Raw genomic sequence first — 19213 nt, 5'->3', positions numbered from 1 at the left:
AGTCCATGGGACTCTCAAGAGTCTCCTCCAGCACCACAATTCAAAAGCATCCATTCTTCGGCGATCAGCCTTCTTTATGGTCCAGGATGATGGGTGTTGTAGTCCAACAACATCTGGGGACCCACAGCTTGAGAACTGCTGGTCTAGGATGCCGTCCAGCCTGCCAACCCCCCCCCCCAGAGGCTCCATTTCACCTCCCCCTTTCCACCCCTCCTCCAACAGGCACTGTTCTGTGGCAGCTGAGCATGCTCAGTCTGTGTACTTTCCCCCAAAGAATTCTGGGTACTGTAGTTTGCAAAGGGCGCTGGGAAATGGAGGTCTCTGAGGGGCGCAGTGCAGTGCCCAGGATTTTGGGGGGAAAGTGTAAGTCTTCACTGGTAGCTTTGCCAACTTTGTTTGGGCAAAATACAGGATTGGGGTGGGGTTTTCCCACCAGGTGCTGAATTAACTTCAAAGCACATGAAAATGTTATATAGATGGTATCTAAACACCGAGTAAATTGGCAGATCCAAATCAAATAAGTGTTGGAAATGCAAAGAGAATGAAGGTATTTTTTTTAGTCATATGTGGTGGTCTTGTAAGGTTAAGGCTTACTGGGAAATGATATATAATGAATGGAAAACATTGTTCAAAATAACATTTGTAAAAAACGAAACCCAGAAGCTTTCCTTTTGGGAATTATAGGGCCAGAACTACCCAAATTTATTCATTTGTGCGACTACAGTGGCAAGAATGTTCTTTGCCCCAAAATGGAAAGAAGAAGCCGTCCCAGCAAAAGAAGAATGGATACAAAAACTTACGGAATATGCAGAAATGGTGAAACCTACTGGGGAAAAATAAGAAATCAAGATAGCAAACTTTTATAAAAGAATGGAAATGGTTTATTGAATATTTACAAACACACCGTAAACAGATAAGGACCTTGGCAGGATTATTGTAATAACCTGCAGTTTCAAAAGAGTGTACATTTAAAGCAGTTGACGAAAAGAATAAGTTAATTTAGAATATGCAGGAAATGTAAAAATAACAATAATTAAGGAACAGCAGAAAGAGGTTGCAGGATGCGACCTGCTGATAAAATAATGGCCATTTATAGCTTATGAAATCCGCAAGACAACCAACCCAAACTGACTAATTTGGATTAACTGAGTCGTGGGCTTCGTCATGCCAGCAGAAGGCGGATGAAACTCTTCTCCCCCCCATAAAAAACTCCCAATTTTTGAGCAGCGACAGATGGGCTTCAGCATCACTGCTGCCACAAATGACACGCCACCCCCTCCTCTCTTTTTCTCGTCCACGGGCTTTCTGTGTTGCCCACCAGAGTCACGACTCAGCCCTGGGCGACGCAGCAGCCACCGTTTCCCTCTCCCGGTTCTGCAAAGATGAGTTTTCTTCTCCCAGTGCCACCTTTTTGCTTCTGCAATTGATGCTTGTGTCTCCATAGGAACCGTCGGAGAAGGACAGTTTTCTTCCGTACGGTCTTCTCCAGGGAAAAACGGCACCTCCTTCATCCCCAAGATGACAAGCGACGGGTAACGAGGCTGATGGACGGGCACCGCCTTGGCCAACAGGTACGTACCACACTTTTTTCTCGCCCTCCAGAAGTTTTGGGCAATAGAGGGAGGTGGGCGGAGGAGAACCCGGTTTGGTCCGTATTTTAAGCAGAGCCACGCGATGGGCTAGAAGCGGATCGGAACGCCGTCGTTTTTGGAATTTTGCACCTCTCTGAATTTTGCGACGAAAGAATGTGCAGTTCTGCACACTCCCCCCCTATTTTATGATAAATACTGAGAAATAGTTAGGTTTCCAGCCATTTATGTATCCAGGCAGTTTCTGATGTTAAGACTACCCACTGAAACGAGTAGCACTAATTAGGACTAATTGAAATTAATTGGCGTGCTCGCTAATTTAAGCGGCTGTACTCCGAGTATAATTTAGCGGGATACCGCGCAAAATATGTCTTTAAATGCCTGGGGTTGTATCCAGCTGGCTAATAAGAACCTTTAAAAGGAATTAAGCCAAATTAGACATGCCTATTAACTTCAATGGGTTTACTCTGAGGAGGACTGATTTGACTGCAGCTTATTTGACTTTTTGTGATGAAATATGTATTTGAATATAAATCTTGTCTGTCCTTTTTTGTTGTTGAAAACACACACACACACTATTAATTTGGACATGGAACGGAGTGAAGCTACGGACGCTTGCAAGATTGACTTGGATTGGGAACAGACTGATCTGTCCAACTCAAGCCGTATATGACAGCAATTTCCTGAGATGCATGCCAGGGCATGAGAGAATGGCTCGATTACTGCAAGGAAGAAATGTTTTCCATTAAAAAAAAAAAGTTTCTGGGACTCCTAAAGCGGGAGGTTGCTTGTTGCATCCCTGAATGATTTTTTGCTCTGAAGTAGTCTCCCCTAAAAAAAAAGGACGCTTTTTGGGGCACAGCACCAAAAAATGCACATTTAGGAGCTTTGTGCGAGGTCACAGCCCTGAAAACAGTGCTTTTTGGGGGGGAATCGCTTGCAGGATCAAGCGTCTCACTTGGAGCTGTCCTTTGTGCTGAAAGTGTTGAGGAGCCAGGCCTGAGCCCTGACGCTCGCAGACGGGATCCCACAGAACCACCTCCTGCAGAACCGAGGCGCAGGATATTTCCAGGTCCTTCACATGTGCATTCCCCTGATTGCCAGTCCAGTGACACAGAGAGAGGACCAGGTGGGATGCTGTGGAGCATGTAAAGAGTGCCTGTCCTCAGACCAGAGTGTTGGCCCTTAAAGAAACTAACTTCCTCTACCCCCCAAGGTCTAGGAGAGGTAGTCTGGGGAGAGAGACTCCATGTGATGGCCTGGGATTCGGACTCGGAAGCTGAACCTGAGGAATCCCAGCCTGCACAGGAGTCCCCGCCTCCAGAACCAGCTGAGCCAGGGCTGGGGTATGACCCTGAAGGGTCCTCACCTGTGCAGGATCCTCAGATGCAGGCACCAGCTGAGTCTGCTCTGGCTCCTGAGGTGATGGAGGATCCATTGCCTGCAGCTGTTCCACCCACAGCCCCGTCAGGGGAAGCTGAGGTTGCCTCTGGGTCCAGTAACCCTCCAGCCTCTCCTGAGCTACAGAGGCTCAGGGCAGAGAGGTGGAGGGAACTAAGTTCCTGCTGGAGGAGGGCTCGCTTCCAGGCCAGGAGAGGCAAGTCACCTGTGGACCGGGGCCGTCCTATGCCTCGGGGCAGATAAAATCCAGCCAGCCCCAGTCACAGGTTGTGGGAGCAACATTGATGGTAGCCTGTTCCTGCCTGCACCCTGTCCGGCTCTTCTGCCAGAGTTCCTGACCCCACCCGACTCCCTGCCTTGGACTCAGCTTCAGCTTTGACGGACTGTCTCCCTACTGCACCCTCGACCTCGGACTGGACTCGGACCTTGCCTCACGATTAACCCTCGGGACCAGCACACCCCACTTGCTTTTAACCAGGGGTGTGGGACTTCTGGTTTGTGGGCCAATTTTGGCCTGCCAAGGGTTCCATGTTGCCCCGCAATGCCATTTCTCCCAAAGCACGCCCACCGGTTCATCCGCCGACATCACTGGGTGATGGGAAGGCGGGGTTCAATCCTGCTGGGGTGCATTCCCTGCAGGGAACACGCCGGGGAAGTAGACCCCCGCGGCCAGCGATTTACGACCCTCCACAAGTCAGCAAGTCTTGAAAGACCTACATTGGCTCCCAGTACGTTTCCGAGCACAATTCAAAGTGTTGGTGCTGACCTTTAAAGCCCTAAACGGCCTCAGTCCAGTATACCTGAAGGAGCGTCTCCACCTCCATCGTTCTACCCAGACACTGAGGTCCAGCACCGAGGGCCTTCTGTCGGTTCCCTCACTGCGAGAAGCCAAGTTACAGGGAACCAGGCAGAGGGCCTTCTCGGTAGTGGTGCCTTCCCTGTTGGAACGCCCTCCCACCAGATGTCAAAGAGAACAACAACTACCAGACTTTTAGAAGACATCTGAAGCCAGCCCTGTTTAGGGAAGCTTTTAATGTTTGATGTATCACAGTATTTTAATATTCTTTTGGAAGCCGCCCAGAGTGGCTGGGGAAACCCAGCCAGATGGGCGGGGTATAAATAATAAATTATTATTATTATTATTATTATTATTATTATTATTATTATAGCTAACAAGCGAAGGGTTCTATTCTGTGTTGCCGGCGTGTTCCCTGCGCATGCCCAGAAAGGTTCCAAGAGAAAGGGCCCCTTTGCAAACAGCCCCTCGCTGCACTTGGGGGGCTTCAAAGCGCAGCAGCACCTGATGCCGCCATGGCGCCGGGTGATTGACAGGTGGGCGTGGTCGCCCACTTGTCCAGGGTTCGGAGTGAAGGAACTGGCCCTCCGTTGCTCTTAACCTTGGTGGGAGCAAGTGTCTCACTTGGACCTGTCCGTGGTACTGAAACGCCCGAGCTGCCTTGAGCAGAACCAGAACAAAATCAAACTGGAACGTGTCCAGAGGAGGGCAACCAAAATGGTCAAAGGCCTGGAAACGATGCCTTATGAGGAACAGCTAAGGGAGCTGGGCATGTTTAGCCTGGAGAAGAGGAGGTTAAGGGGTGATATGATAGCCATGTTCAAATATATAAAAGGATGTCACATAGAGGAGGGAGAAAGGTTGTTTTCTGCTGCTCCAGAGAAGCAGACACGGAGCAATGGATCCAAACTACAAGAAAGAAGATTCCACCTAAACATTAGGAAGAACTTCCTGACAGTAAGAGCTGTTCGACAGTGGAATTTGCTGCCAAGGAGTGTGGTGGAGTCTCCTCCTTTGGAGGTCTTTAAGCAGAGGCTTGACAACCATATGTCAGGGGTGCTCTGATGGTGTTTCCTGCTTGGCAGGGGGTTGGACTCGATGGCCCTTGTGGTCTCTTCCAACTCTATGATTCTATGATTCTAAGATGCCACCTCTTCCGGGTTGAGTAATTCGGCAGGGTAAGAAGGCATTGCTCAGACCCTCTTTGAGCAGAGGCAACAGGAATATTTGTCCTTGGAGGAGGGTAAGGTAAAGGTAAAGGGAGCCCTGACCATTATTAGAGTTGTGGACAACTCTGGGGTTGCAGCGCTCATCTCGCTTTATTGGCCAAGGGATCCGGCGTACAGCTTTCGGGTCATGTGGCCAGCATGACGAAGCCACTTCTGGCGAACCAGAGCAGCGCACGGAAACACTGTTTACCTTCCCGCCGGAGCGGTACCTATTTATCTCCTTGCACTTTGACGTGCTTTCGAACTGCTAGGTGGGCAGGAGCAGGGACCGAGCAACGGGAGCTCACCCCATTGCAGAGATTCGAACCGCCAACCTTCTGATTGGCAAGTCCTAGGCTCTGTGGTTTATCCCACAGCGCCACCTGCGTTCCTTTGGAGGAGGGTGCCTGTTGCCTACTCTTAAACCCACGAATCCACGTTCACCTTTTTTCCAGTGCAGCAAGCGGTTCAGAAAACGTCAGGTAGCTCCCACTACCATTTCTGTTACTTGGGGCCCTTTCCCGATGGGTCTCCATCTTCCAAACAATCAGGCCTCAGGCTGAATCAAAATCACTTTTTGTGCTTTCAATTCTGCCTGTTTTTAATAATCTGATCTGCATGTGTCATTGAAATCTTGGCTTGTCACGGAGCAGAGAGCCATTTCGATTTATTTATTTGCTCCTCGTCACCTCCTGCCTTTGCACCAAATGGGGCTTGTTGAGTCCTGGTTCACACGCGAAGATCGGCCAAAAAACCGAACTCCCACACTGTGCGAAAAGTGATCAATTCAGGCTTGCATGGGGCTTTCTAATGATTCATGCCCGAACGTCAGTAATGTTCGTATGGGGGAAGAGCGGAGGACATGCTACATAGAAAAAAAGACTCTGCACCAAAATTTGCATTTTTTAAAAAATAAAAAAGAGGAATGTGTCACTTCTGCTGCAGAAGAAGACTAGATAATTCGGAACTTCACAACCTTCACAAAACAGTGTTGCTAACCGTAGCCTTGTTCTGTCTGCGTGCATTTAACTCCCCTGTTTAGGAGCGAGATAAAACATCCTGCATTTAGGGGGATAAAATGGAATATCTCAAGGCCACAAGTACGGGGAAAAGGACTTGGTTGTCCTAACAGGGCATAAACTGACCTGTGAGCCAGCAGTGCGATTCGGCTGCAAAAATAACTAATGCCAACAGAAAGGCAGGGTCCCGGTGGTTAGAAATAATGTTTCCTCTCTACGCTGGCCAGGCAGTTTCCCCTGGTTTCTCATGTCCAGTTCTGGGTGCCCCGTTTTAAAGAGGACATGGAACGTCCAGGGCGAGTCCACAGGAGGGTGGCCAGGGTGATGAGGGGTGGAAAAATTGGGTGTGTTTGGGATTTTGGCTGAATATTAAAGTAAAGGTAAAGGGACCCCTGACCATTAGGTCCAGTCGTGACCGACTCTGGGGTTGCGGCGCTCATCTCGCTTTACTGGCCGAGGGAGCCGGCCTACAGCTTCTGGGTCATGTGGCCAGCAGGACTAAGCTGCTTCTGGCGAACCAGAGCAGCGCACGGAAACGCCGTTTACCTTCCCACCGCAGTGGTACCTATTTATCTACTTGCACTTTGACGTGCTTTCGAACTGCTAGGTTGGCAGGAGCAGGGACCGAGCAACGGGAGCTCACCCTGTCGTGGGGATTCGAACCGCCGACCTTCTGATTGGCTGAATATTAGAAAGTCCCTAATGGTAAGAGCTGTCAGGCAGTGGACAGGGGCGTGCAATATTTCACCGCAGATATTTCAAGCTGAAACTTGGTATCTGCTGGCCAGGGATCCTATGTTTGCAGCTTGTACCAAGCAAGAGGTTGAATTGGATGTAATAATAACAATAATTTTATATATACCCCGCCCATCTGACTTGGTTTCCCCAGCCACGCTGGGCAGCTCCGAACAGAACATTAAAAACACGATAAAAGATCAAACATTAAAAACGTCCCTAAACAGGGCTGCCTTCAGGTGTCTTCTAAATGTCAAATAGTTGTTTATTTCCTTGACATCTGATGGGAGGGCATTCCACAGGGCGGGCGCCACCACTGAGAAGGCCCTCTGCCTGGTTCCCTGTAACCTCACTTCTCGCAGTGAGGGAACCGCCAGAAGGCCCTCAGAGCTGGACCTCAGTGTCTGGGCAGAACGATGGGGGTGGAGACACTCCTTCAGGTCTACTGGACCGAGGCCGTTTAGGGCTTTAAAGGTCAGCACCAACACTTTGAATTGTGCTTGGAAACATCCTGGGAGCCAATGTAGATCTTTCAGGACCGGTGTTATGTGGTCTCGGCGGCCGCTCCCAGTCACCAGTCTAGCTGCCGCATTCTGGATTAGTTGATGTTTCCGGGTCACCTTCAGAGGTAGCTTTAGAAGACATCTGAAGGCAGCCCTGTTTAGGGCAGTTCCCTCCCTGCGAGAAGCCAGGTTACCGGGAACCAGGCAGAGGGCCTTCTCGGTGGTGGCGCCCTCCCATCAGATGTCAAGGAAATAAACAGCTATCTGACTTTTAGCAGACACCTGAAGGCAGCCCTGATTAGGGAAGTTTTTAATGTTTGATGTTTTACTGTGGTTTGAATATTCTGTTGGGAGCCGCCCAGAGTGGCTGGGGAAACCCAGCCAGATGGGCGGGGTATAAATAAAATGTGGTGCCCCCTTTCAACTTCACGATTCTCTGAGAGGCACTCGGGGAGCTTATCCCTGATAGGATGGATCTCTATTCCGACTCAGCGGGTGTTTTCAATCAGCTGCCGTGTTTCCTTGAAACGAAACCTTAATCCCATAAACCGGAGCGCTGTCTATCTCCAAAGGTCAGGATTATAGATTAACGCAACAGAAGGATTACAGCGAGGGGCGGCAGGATTCTAGAGATGGTAAACTCTGTTCTCATAAGGAAATGCCATGAGGGCGATCTGAGCTGGAGGCGGCGGAGGCGGCTTAAATTCTGGATTTTAAGCATCCCTCCTGCACCCTGGGCAACGCTTAGGAAAAGCGTTTGCTCTCCCCGTGGAAGATTTAGGGTTCTTTCGCAAGGACGGCAGCAAATCGTGGTGAGGTTTGGGGATGTTAAGCTTTGCATGCCGATAAGATCGACTCTGGCGGGGTTGGGACATGGAGGGTGAGATAGAAGAGCAAAAGGACAGCTGCTTTGCGTGTAGAAGGTCCAGTCTGTGGCATTTCCCGGTAAGACATCGAAAGGTTATGGTTTGAAACCCCCTGCTGCTCACACGGCGTTAGGAGCATGAGAAGTTGCCTTGAACAGAGTCAGACTGTTCTTCGATCTAGCTCCATACTTTAGTCGTTTAGTCGTGTCTGCCTCTTCGTGACCCCCTGGACCAGAGCACGCCAGGCACTCCTGTCTTCCACTGCCTCCCGCAGTTTGTTCTAACTCAGGCTGGTAGCTTTGAAAACACTGTCCCACCATCTCGTCCTCTGTCGTCCCCTTCTCCTTGTGCCCTCCATCTTTCCCAGCATCAGGGTCTTTTCCAGGGAGTCTTCTCTTCTCATGAGGTGGCCAAAGTGTTGGAGCCTCAGCTTCAGGATCTGTCCTTCCAGTGAGCACTCAGGGCTGATTTCCTTCCGAATGGAGAGGTTTGATCTTCTTGCAATCCATGGGACTCTCAAGAGTCTCCTCCAGCACCAGAATTCAAAAGCATCCATTCTTCAGCGATCAGCCTTCTTTATGGTCCAGCTCTCACTTCCACACATCACTACCGGGAAAACCATGGCTTTAACTATACAGACCTTTGTCGGCAAGGTGATGTCTCTGCTTTTGAAGATGCTGTCTAGGTTTGTCATCGCTTTCCTCCCAAGAAGCAGGCGTCTTTTAATTTGGTGACTGCTGTCACCATCTGCAGTGATCATGGAGCCCAAGAAGGTAAAATCTCTCACTGCCTCCATTTCTTCCCCTTCTATTTGCCAGGAGCTGATGGGACCAGTGGCCATGATCTTAGTTTTTTTGATGCTGACCTTCAGACCAGACTCAGCTTATCCATATACAAATATGCCCTTAAGACAGGATTTGCAAGCAAAAATACAATACAATACTCCCTTACTGCAGAGGAATATTTGAGGTCATTGGGAGAGTCAAATTGGCTCTCCTGTACTATTTCAGACACATGGTTCATATATTTAGATATGTGTGCATTTATGAATATTTATTCTATATAACAACCTTCTTATAGCAACCCCTCTCTCCCTCTTTCCTACCCTGAAAAACATCTCCTTTTGGAAACACATGCAACCCATTTTAATTGTGTTCCCTTATCTCCATCTCTCTGTCTCTCTTTGTCTCCCTCCCCGTCCTATGCTGTCATTAATATCATTTATTTTTTTTTAAGTTACTAAGGGAACAGGACTTTTAATAAACGCGAATGAAATTGAGTATTTCAAACAAAATGAAGCTGAAGTTCTTGCTGGCAAAGGAACTATTTATTCCGTGAAATACAAAATGAAAATTTAAGGAAAGGAGGAGTTGAGTGGGCGATTGGGGGAAAAAGGTATTATATATGCTTTTCATTAGCCGTTGGAGAATTCGCCTTTAAATCGGGGGTTTCTTAACACTCTGGGAGGCTCCCAACAGAATATTAAAAACACGATAAAACGTCAAACAATAAAAACTTCCCTAAAGAGGGCTGCCTTCAGATGTCTTCTAAAAGTCAGATAGGTGTGTATTTCCTTGACATCTGATGGGAGGGCGTTCCACAGGGCGGGCGCCACCACCAAGAAGGCCCTCTGCCTGGTTCCCTGTAACCTCACTTCTCGCAGGGAGGAAACTGCCAGAAGGCCTTTGGAGCTGGACCTCAGTGTCTGGGCTGGAAGATGGGGGTGGAAACACCCCTTCAGGGATACAGGGCCGTTTAGGGCTTTTAAGGTCAGCACCAACACTTTGAATTGTGCTCGGAAACGTCCTGGGAGCCAATGGAGGTCTTTCAGGATCTGTGTTATATGGTCCCAGCGGCCACTCCCAGTCACCAGTCTAGCTATCATATTTTGGATTAGTTGTAGTTTCCGGGTCACCTTCAAAGGTAGCCCCACATAGAGCGCATTGCAGTAGTCCAAGCGGGAGATAACCAGAGCATGCACCACTCTGGCCAGACAGTTTGCAGGCAGGTGGGGTCTCAGACTGCTTACCAGGTGGAGCCGACCTGGACACAGAGTTAACCTGCGCCTCCATGGACAGCTGTGAGTCCAAAATGACCCCCAGGCTGCGCACCTGGTCCTTCAGGGGCACAGTTACCCCATTCAGGACCAGGGAGTCCTCCACACCAGCCCACCCCCTGTCCCCCCAAAACAGTACTTCTGTCTTGTCCAGATTCAACCTCAGTCTGCTAGCCACCATCCATTCTCCAACCGAAATGACTATGTTCTTCAGGGACACAGTTACGGTGTCTTACAACCCATTCATTGTCTCTTTTGCAGCCTCTCAGCCTAACAACGATGTTGTACTGATGTTGGAGAAGAAGGGATTGGACGCAGTAATTTTTCCTCTGGTTCTAGAGTTGCCAGCCTTCTGGAACCGCAACTGGAAGGTATGAGGGCATGTAATCTCCCCTCACCCCCCCCTCTCCTTTCCTCCTTTCTTTTTATATTGATTTTTTTATTACCTTTCAGAAATTTTAACAAATCAACATTAATACCTGTACGTGTTTCTCTTAACGGTTTGACTTCCCACCATGGGTCTAGCCAGGAATTTTGTTAGGGGGAGCAGGTTTTTGTTGGGGTTGGTGTTATGTACTGAAGTTCTCACCCTGGGCCAGCAGGGGGATACTGTAGATAGTTATGCAAATGAAGGATCGAAAGTGACGTTCAGTGATTGGATAGTTTTAGAAAGTTGCTACAGTAATGTTGTACTGGAGCTCTATATAAGCAGGCTGACTGAGCCCTTCAGTTCAGTTCTGTCCTGGCCTCTGAATAAAGAAGAGCTGTTTGAAGAATCGCTGTGTCGTCTGATATGTTCACCCACAACTTAAGAGTGGGGACAGAACCTCAGATTTGTATTGATTTGTGTTGATATTGATTGATTGGGGGGGGGGGCAGCTGCCCCCTTGTTTCACACCCTTATTTCCACACCCCCCCCCCACTGCATTATGTAGCATAAATCTAAATCTCATACTTCTTTTACCTGTTACAATTGTGGTCAATTCTCCTCCGCTGCCCAGATTTCGAATCCTGCTTGCAACTTCATTTTTTTTTAAAAAAAGTTTATATATATTTATTTATTTAAAGTTTATACATTTCATTAGTTTTACAATCCTTTTAAGATTTCCAAACTTCCTTCCAGTAGCACCTTAGAGACCAGCTAAGTTTGTTATGGGTATGAGCTTTCGTGTGCATGCACACTTCTTCAGTTGCCAGTACCAGATATCTGAAGATACCAGATATCATTTCCCAGAAAGCTTTTACCACCACATACGGTAAAAAGCCCCTCCTTCCAAGAAAACTTTTTTGTTGTTGTTTAGTCGTTTAGTCATGTCCGACTCTTCGTGACCCCCTGGACCAGAGCACGCCAGGCCCTCCTGTCTTCCACTGCCTCCTGCAGTTTGGTCAAACTCATGCTGGTAGCTTCGAGAACACTGTCCCACCATCTCGTCCTCTGTCGTCCCCTTCTCCTTGTGCCCTCCATCTTTCCCAACATCAGGGTCTTTTCCAGGGAGTCTTCTCTTCTCATGAGGTGACCAAAGTCTTGGAGTCTCAGCTTCAGGGTCTGTCCTTCCAGTGAGCACTCAGGGCTGATTTCCTTCAGAATGGAGAGGTTTGATCTTCTTGCAGTCCATGGGACTCTCAAGAGTCTCCTCCAGCACCAGAATTCAAAAGCATCCATTCTTCGGCGATCAGCCTTCTTTAGGGTCCAGCTCTCACTTCCATACATCACTACTGGGGAAACCATAGCTTTTACTATACGGACCTTTGTCGGCAAGGTGATGTCTCTGCTTTTTAAGATGCTGTCTAGGTTTGTCACTTTAATAATAATAATAAAAAACAACCCTCCTATTTCCGCAGGCGAAAGGGGTGTTTGGTCAGAGGCGCGGCATCGTCATGGAGTAGATCTCTGGAAAGGAAACTTCCTCACCCCAAAACACACACACACACACACACACACACACACACACACACACACATGATCTTGGAAGATGCTTGCTGCCTGACACCACCCCTGGCGAGGAGTTTTCGTCGTACTTCTGCGATGGACAACGCCTCAACTCTGGATTACGAGCTCCTGTCCCCGGGGCGAGTGGAGCCCGTCCCCAGCCCTTTCGGGATGGACGCGGAACAAAAGACGGTCTTTGCCTTCGTCATCCTCCTGCTGGCGTTCTTGGTCATGTTGATGGTCCGCTGCTTCCGCATCCTGCTAGACCCTTACAGTCGGATGCCTGCTTCATCCTGGACCGACCACAAGGAAGGACTGGAGAGGGGGCAGTTTGATTATGCCCTGGTATAGCTCGGGCGAGCCTGATGTCCAAAAGCGGGGAAAGCCTTGGCATCTTCTGGAGTAGGGTTTCCAGGGGAAGCGAAGTCGCTGTTTTCAAGGGATTGGTGGGTAGGGGGTGGGGTTTTTATTTGGGTGCGGGCAGGAGAGTTTTCAGTTTCGTGACGTCGTAAGCAACCACGGGAAGGTGCCCGTTTCAAACCATCGCTGTCAACATTTCCCTTTTCTTTTGAGGAATCCTATTCGGAATAATAAAAAAGGGAAATGTTGACAGCTATGTTTCAAACACGGCACATCCGCCGAGCTTCTCAGCGCAGGTGAAATAAATGCTAAACCACACGGTTTCGGGACAAACTGAAAAGTGCTCTGATCCAAATTGGGTGTGTGTATGTGAAAACCTGTTCGGAATTTCCTTTGAAATCCGCTTCGCCAGAGAGAGGCCAAGAATCTCAGATCTGATCCAACTCCTTGCCCGTTTTCTGTGTCTCTGGACGGGGGAAGAGGCAGGTGCCCCCTTTGCTGTGACCTGAAATGTCTTGTGTTGTGGGGGGGGGTAGGGAGTTGCAGGGGGGTGGGCTGGGGGGGGGGCAAAGGGTGGGGAAATGCCATGGGGTGGCGGCGAAGGAATGTTTTGGCAGCGAGGGGCGGAGGAGAGCTCTGAGGTCTGGAGCGAGGAAGGGCGTTGGTTTGGATTGGAGACAAATCAAAGCTGTCAACATCCATACCCTCTAACATTTCTCTGATAGAAATAGGGATCTCCAATTCCATAATAGGGACGCGGGTGGCGCTGTGGGTTAAACCACAGCGCCTAGGACTTGATGATCAGAGGGTCGGCGGTTCGAATCCCCGCAATGACGGGGTGAGCTCCCGTTGCTCACTCCCTGCTCCTGCCAACCTAGCAGTTCGAAAGCCCGTCAAAGTGCAAGTAGCTAAATAGGTACTGCTCCGGCAGGGAGGTAAACGGCGTTTCCGTGCGCTGCTCTGGTTCGCCAGAAGCGGCTTAGTCCTGCTGGCCACATGACCTGGAAGCTGTACACCGGCTCCCTCGGCCAATAAAGCGAGATGAGCACCGCAACCCCAGAGTCGTCCGCGACTGGACCTAATGGACATTTATTCCATAATAATAATACAGATAACTAGAGCATGCACCACTCGGGCCACACAGTCTGCGGGCAGGTAGGGTCTCAACCTGCGTACCAGATGGAGCTGGTAGACAGCTGCCCTGGACACAGAATTGACCTGTGCCTCCATGGACAGCTGTGAGTCTAAAATGATGGAGGAGTTGTGGCCCTCCAGACCTGGATGAACTACAACTCCCATCCTCCTTGACCATTGGCCGCACTGGCTGCTGGGAGTTGTAGTGCAGCCACATCCGGAATGTGCCATGCCAGCTGGCCCCGGTGTATCTTGGCGGACGAATGGTCCATGCTGATATAAAGCCACTGCTTGTATGTCTCTGCTTAAGCGCTATTCAGAAGACCGAATTCAGGAAGCAGAGGAAAGACAAGTACCGTATTTTTCGCTCTATAAGACGCACCAGACCACAAGACTCACCTAGTTTTTGGAGGAGGAAAACAAGAAAAAAAATATTCTGAATCTCAGAAGCCAGAACAGCAAGAGGGATCGCTGCGCAGTGAAAGCAGCAATCCCTCTTGCTGTTCTGGCTTCTGGGATAGCTGCGCAGCCTGCATTCGCTCCATAAGACGCACACACATTTCCCCTTACTTTTTAGGAGGGAAAAAGTGAGTCTTATAGAGCAAAAAATACAGTAATCCATGTGGTTCCGGCTCTCCAAATAAAACAAAAACCCTAGCTTGCGCCCGAAAGTAGGAGTGTTTCAGCCTCCCAATCATGCTGTGAGGCAGTCCTTGTCTCCAGCTTTCTCTTCCACCCATAACTCTTGTCCCAACCAGCTTGCTTTTGCGTTGACCCTGGTATGTCATGTGTGAGTCTGTGGTGTCCAGGCAGCCCAAACCGTCTCTGCACTCTGGGCTTGGGGAGTGTGTGAAGGAGCGTCTCCACCCCCATCGTTCAGCCCGGACACAGATCCAGCACCGAGGGCCTTCTGGCGGTTCCCTCATTGCGAGAAGTGAGGTTACAGGGAACCAGGCAGAGGGCCTTCTCGGTAGTGGCGCCCGCCCTATGGAACGCCCTCCCTTCAGATGTGAAGGAAATAAGCAGCTATCCTATATTTAAAAGGCAGCCCTGTTCAGGGAAGTTTTTAATATTTAATACTGTATTGTTTTTAACACTTGATTGGGAGCCGCCCAGAGTGGCTGGGGAAACTCAGCCAGATGGGCGGGGTATAAATAAATAAAAATTATTATTATTATTATTTATTTATTATTATTTATTATTATTATGTGTGGGGAAAGTTCTCTTGCCCCAGCGAAATCCATCTTAGAACATGAGTCATAGGGATGGTTAGGGAGAAGCCTCCGTCGGCCAGTCTTACGCACACAGAATGGAAAAAAAGAAGTCGTCTCCATAAAATAGGAAAAACTTTTAAAACTTACGGACTACAGTCGTACTTTGGAACGCCTTGGTACTCAGACGTTTTGGCTCCCGAACGCTGCAAACCTGGAAGTGAGTGTTCCAGTTTGCGAACGTTCTTTGGAACCCGAACGTCCGACGGGGCTTCCACGGCTTCCGATTGGCTGCAGGAGTTTCCTGTAGCCAATCAGAAGCCGTGCTTTGGTTTCCGAATTTTTTGGAAGTTGAACGGACTTCCGGAACTGCTTCTGACGCGCGGCTGTATTGGAAATGGCAAAGGTGAAAGCAAAAGAAGAGGTCAAGCACTGAATTTTATACTGAAGAATGAGTTTGTTTGGAAAATATCCTATGTTAAATGGAATCGCCAGCAGAATTAAAATACGAGCAGCGGAAGAAATGCGATTATAATTGTAATGAAGGAATTGCAGAATAGACGAAAGTACAATGCAGCGTGGAAGGGGGAAGTGGAAACACCGCGGAAGAAAGGTCAATGTTTAAATGGGTATCAAATTTGAGGTTCATTTGTTTAAGAAACGGTGAAACACAATAAAAATTGAATGGGAAGGGCGGGGAAGGAACAGGAGTCACAGGGACGGTTAGGGAGTAGATTCCTTCGGCCGTGGCAGAAAACTGGGACAGGGCTGTGGAAGGGAGGGGGTTTAGTATCCTGCAAACGCCCCTTCCCGAGGGGCTCTGGGAAGAATTGTGCAGGCCACAGTTCACCTTTGAGGCGGAGTATTCGGGCCTCTTCTGTGCTGTGTGTTGCGGACAGGGAGCTATTTCTATAAGAAGGGTAACAGCACCTCTTTCGCCATGAAATAAAGGCTGCCTTTTGTTGCTAAAGCTGCCTGTCGCCTCCTCTTTGATCTCCGCACACCCAGCCGTTGCGGAGATATTTCACGCCTGCCCTCCTGTGGATACGTGCAATGTTTCAAAAGGGCTCTCGTGCGCTGTCTCTCTGCCTCCCCATTTGAAAACTGGCAAATATGACAGAAAAACAATAGAGGTAGATGCACGTGGAATGCCACTGCCAGCTTGCAGTAGCCAGAATAATCCTACTTTGAAATATATATGTGTGTGTTAATAGAGGCAGTCCATAGCGATGCAAAGGACACGGGTGGCACTGTGGGTTAAACCACAGAGCCTAGGGCTTGCTGATCAGAAGGTCAGCGGTTCGAATCCCCATGACGGGGTGAGCTCCCGTTGCTCGGTCCCTGCTCCTGCCCACCTAGCAGTTCGAAAGCACGTCAAAGTGCAAGTAGATAAATAGGTAGCGCTCCGGCGGGAAGGTAAACGCCGTTTCCGTGCGCTGCTCTGGTTTGCCAGAAGCGGCTTAGTCATGCTGGCCACATGACCCGGAAGCTGTACTCCGGCTCCCCTGGTCAATAAAGCGAGATGAGCGCCGCAACCCCAGAGTCGGTCACGACTGGACCTAACGGTCAGGGGTCCCTTTACCTTTACCGCGTCAGACCAACATGGCTACTTACCTGAATGTAGAACTCAGGCAAATTGGTCACAATTTGGCAATGGCGGCTCTGCTCCTAGACTATTGCCCAGAAGTTGCTTTTCTGTGATGACCCTTAATTTTCCTGAGTTCCACCCCCCCCAGTGCACCTATTTGTTTTTCTCCGTTAGTAACGTTGCTAGCTGATTCGTGTACCCCTAAGGCCATTCCATCTCCTCCAACATTTCTCCAATGAAAACAGAGAAAAGCGGGATGTTCCGGGGTCAAATCAGAAACCGGGACGGCTTATGGGAATCTGAGACTGTCCCTGGAAAATAGAGACACGACTGGACCTAATGGTCAGGGGTCACTTTACCTTTAAGCGAGAGCGTGGACACACCTCGTCTTCAGAGCCTATTTTAGAGATGTCAAGTCCAACCGTTTGGGAAACAAAGAGAGTGCCACAGACCTTTAACCCAAAATAACTTTATTGCTGCCGTCGCTCATGATACAAAATGAAAAAGTTGCCCCCCCCCCGGCGGCCGGGTCTCGGTCTCAGTGCCGTGTGTGGCCGACCCCTCCCCCGCTCCCCCTCCACCGTTTCACGGAAGGAAAGTCACGGTCGTGGGGCGGAGGAGATCAGGACCACAACACGCAAACACCACGCCCCTTGGCTAATGGATTACCACCATCATCAATAATAATAATAATAATAATATTAATAAGAATCGGAGGGAGGGGGAAAAGCACCATTTGGCAAAACCCAAAAACAAGTACGGGAGACGAATCAAGGCAGGAAAGATTGGTTATGAGAGAGGATGTCGTGTTGAGAAGTCTGGCTTGGGGTCCCTCCCCAAGCCCGCTGTGGACTGAGCTGGGGAGGTCCAGGGGTTTCAAGTTTTAAAGGAGCCCAAGTCCACCTCCTGACATCCATACTTTTTAAACAACAACAACAAGGGGAGGGAAGGAATGGGAAGAATCCAGAACAGGAAGAGGACCGGCCACCTCCTCCTAGGAAAGCCCTTCTCAACCTTGTGGGTCCCCAGATGTTGTTGGACTACAACTCCCATCACCCCTAGCTAGCAAGGCCAGAGCTCAGGGATGATGGGAGTTGTAGTCCAACAACATCTGGGGGCCCACAGGTTGAGAACCGCTGTCCTGGAGGATTTGCCCCTCCGGTAATGCCACAGCGTCGCTCAGTTCCAACAGGGGTGGGTGAACCTGTCACTTTCAGTCCCCCTCTCTCTTTCCCCCCAATCTTAAATCCAGTTCTCCGTATTTCTGCAGCCGTTTGCAACTTCGTTTATTTTTTAAAAGCCCCTTGTGAAAACTCACCAGCGTTTCGGTGCAAATTTCTTGCACCTAGCTTTGCCCGTTGTTCCAATTAACAGGCACGTTTTCGAAAGCGCTTCCACTTCATGTGAAGTGGGTTTTGGTTTTTGGTTGCTGTTTGGGCTGTTTCCGCTTAACCGCGTGCATATTCGCACGCACGATTTGCCTGGAGAACGGTTGCAAAATTGGGAGATGCGCGGATTTCAAAGGATGGCCCTGCTTCGGTTCACGGTATTGGCGCTCGCTGAGATGCCAACGGAATTGAAATTTCTTCCCTTACCCCACATCGCTAGGCCTGTGTGGACCTCAGGAGACCTAATGGAGGGAAGGCAGAGGGGACAACTGAAGAGGTGTCAAGCGGTCAGAGGACGAGCACAAAAGGGGAAAAAGAACACCTGAGCAAGATTGCACCCCTGGAACTCCGAATTGGAGAACGGCCACTGTTTCAGGTCCGGTTTTTGTGGCAATGAATTAAAACAGCTGCGGTATTGCCATGGCAAAACCTAAAGCAGGCGTTTCACAACCTTGCTCCCACACCCTCAAATCCACGCGGACTGACATGGCTGGGGGCTTTTGTGAATGAATTTTGTGAATGAATTTGGTAAATGAACGAATTTGTGAATGAATTTTGTGAATGAATTTTGTGAATGAATCAATTTGTATTTGTGTGGCCCCTGCCATCGCTGTATGGCAGCCGTTATTTTTACCCATTATTCCGCTGAGGCACATTGAGGTTCCTGAGGCATCAGAGAGACATTCTTGCTGGAAGAGGAGGAGGATGAAAAATATAGCTGCATGAGAAGATGGTGCCCTATGGCACATCCGGGTTAACGCCTGAGTCTGCCGGTCTCCATCCAGGGGGTCTGTGTCGGGCACAACCATGTCAAGGGCTCGGGGTGGGGGCAGAGGCCTTGCGGGTGGCGTGGGGGGGTGTCTTCTGACCCCTCTTGGAGCCACATTTCCCACTACAAATTCAGTAACCCCGCTATGAAACAGGTGGCCGCAAGGAGGGAGGCTAGCAGTAGGTGGCGCCAGAGGCAAGAGGCAGAGCCCGAGGGAGGTGGAGCCAAGCCCAGACTGGCAGCAAGGAGGCAGGCAGGTTGAGGCTAGCTGGGGGCGGACTGAGGTTGGCGGAGCAGGCCCCCCCATTTGCTCAGATGGGGCACACCACGAGACAGTGAGAGTCCTTGACACTCTCCTTCCTTATATTAGGCCGCTGTTGCTAGTTTCTCATCGGGTGCGTTCGCAGGTAAGCCTTAAAGAGGTGCGATTGCACAGAAGGGTTCAGGTCAGCTTTCTCTAATCCTGGTTCCCCCTAGATGTTTCATACTACAACTCCCACAGCTTCTGTCCGAAATGGTTCCCGTTACCCCCCATATTCTTTCGCGTTGGCAATCGGACGCTGACTTAAGCAGCAGCAGTGGCAGCAGCAGCAGCAGAGAGGTCACATTTGCACCATGCGCTCAAAGCGCACTTCCTGGGAACTGTAGTTCACCCCTCAC

The 19213-nt window shown here is 49.6% G+C and overlaps 1 protein-coding gene and 1 long non-coding RNA gene across 2 annotated transcripts; both read left to right on the top strand.

The window, feature by feature from the left end:
* Positions 1–1197: 1197 nt before the first annotated feature.
* Positions 1198–12100, top strand: LOC310697589. The gene is made up of 3 exons (XR_014521061.1): positions 1198–1571; positions 10435–10544; positions 12016–12100. It is a non-coding gene; the product is annotated as an uncharacterized lncRNA (long non-coding RNA).
* Positions 12101–12122: 22 nt separating this feature from the next.
* CTXN1 (cortexin 1) lies at positions 12123–12541 on the top strand. The gene has a single exon (XM_083484281.1). It carries the CDS (start codon positions 12134–12136, stop codon positions 12452–12454), a length of 321 nt encoding a protein of 106 aa, XP_083340407.1. The 5' UTR covers positions 12123–12133; the 3' UTR covers positions 12455–12541.
* Positions 12542–19213: the final 6672 nt, after the last annotated feature.

The sequence above is a fragment of the Podarcis liolepis genome, assembly GCF_965112155.1.
Source record: "Podarcis liolepis genome assembly, chromosome: 18".
NCBI lineage: Eukaryota > Metazoa > Chordata > Lepidosauria > Squamata > Lacertidae > Podarcis > Podarcis liolepis.
The sequence above is the reverse complement of the archived record's forward strand: the minus strand, read 5'-3'. Positions and strand labels throughout refer to the sequence as shown.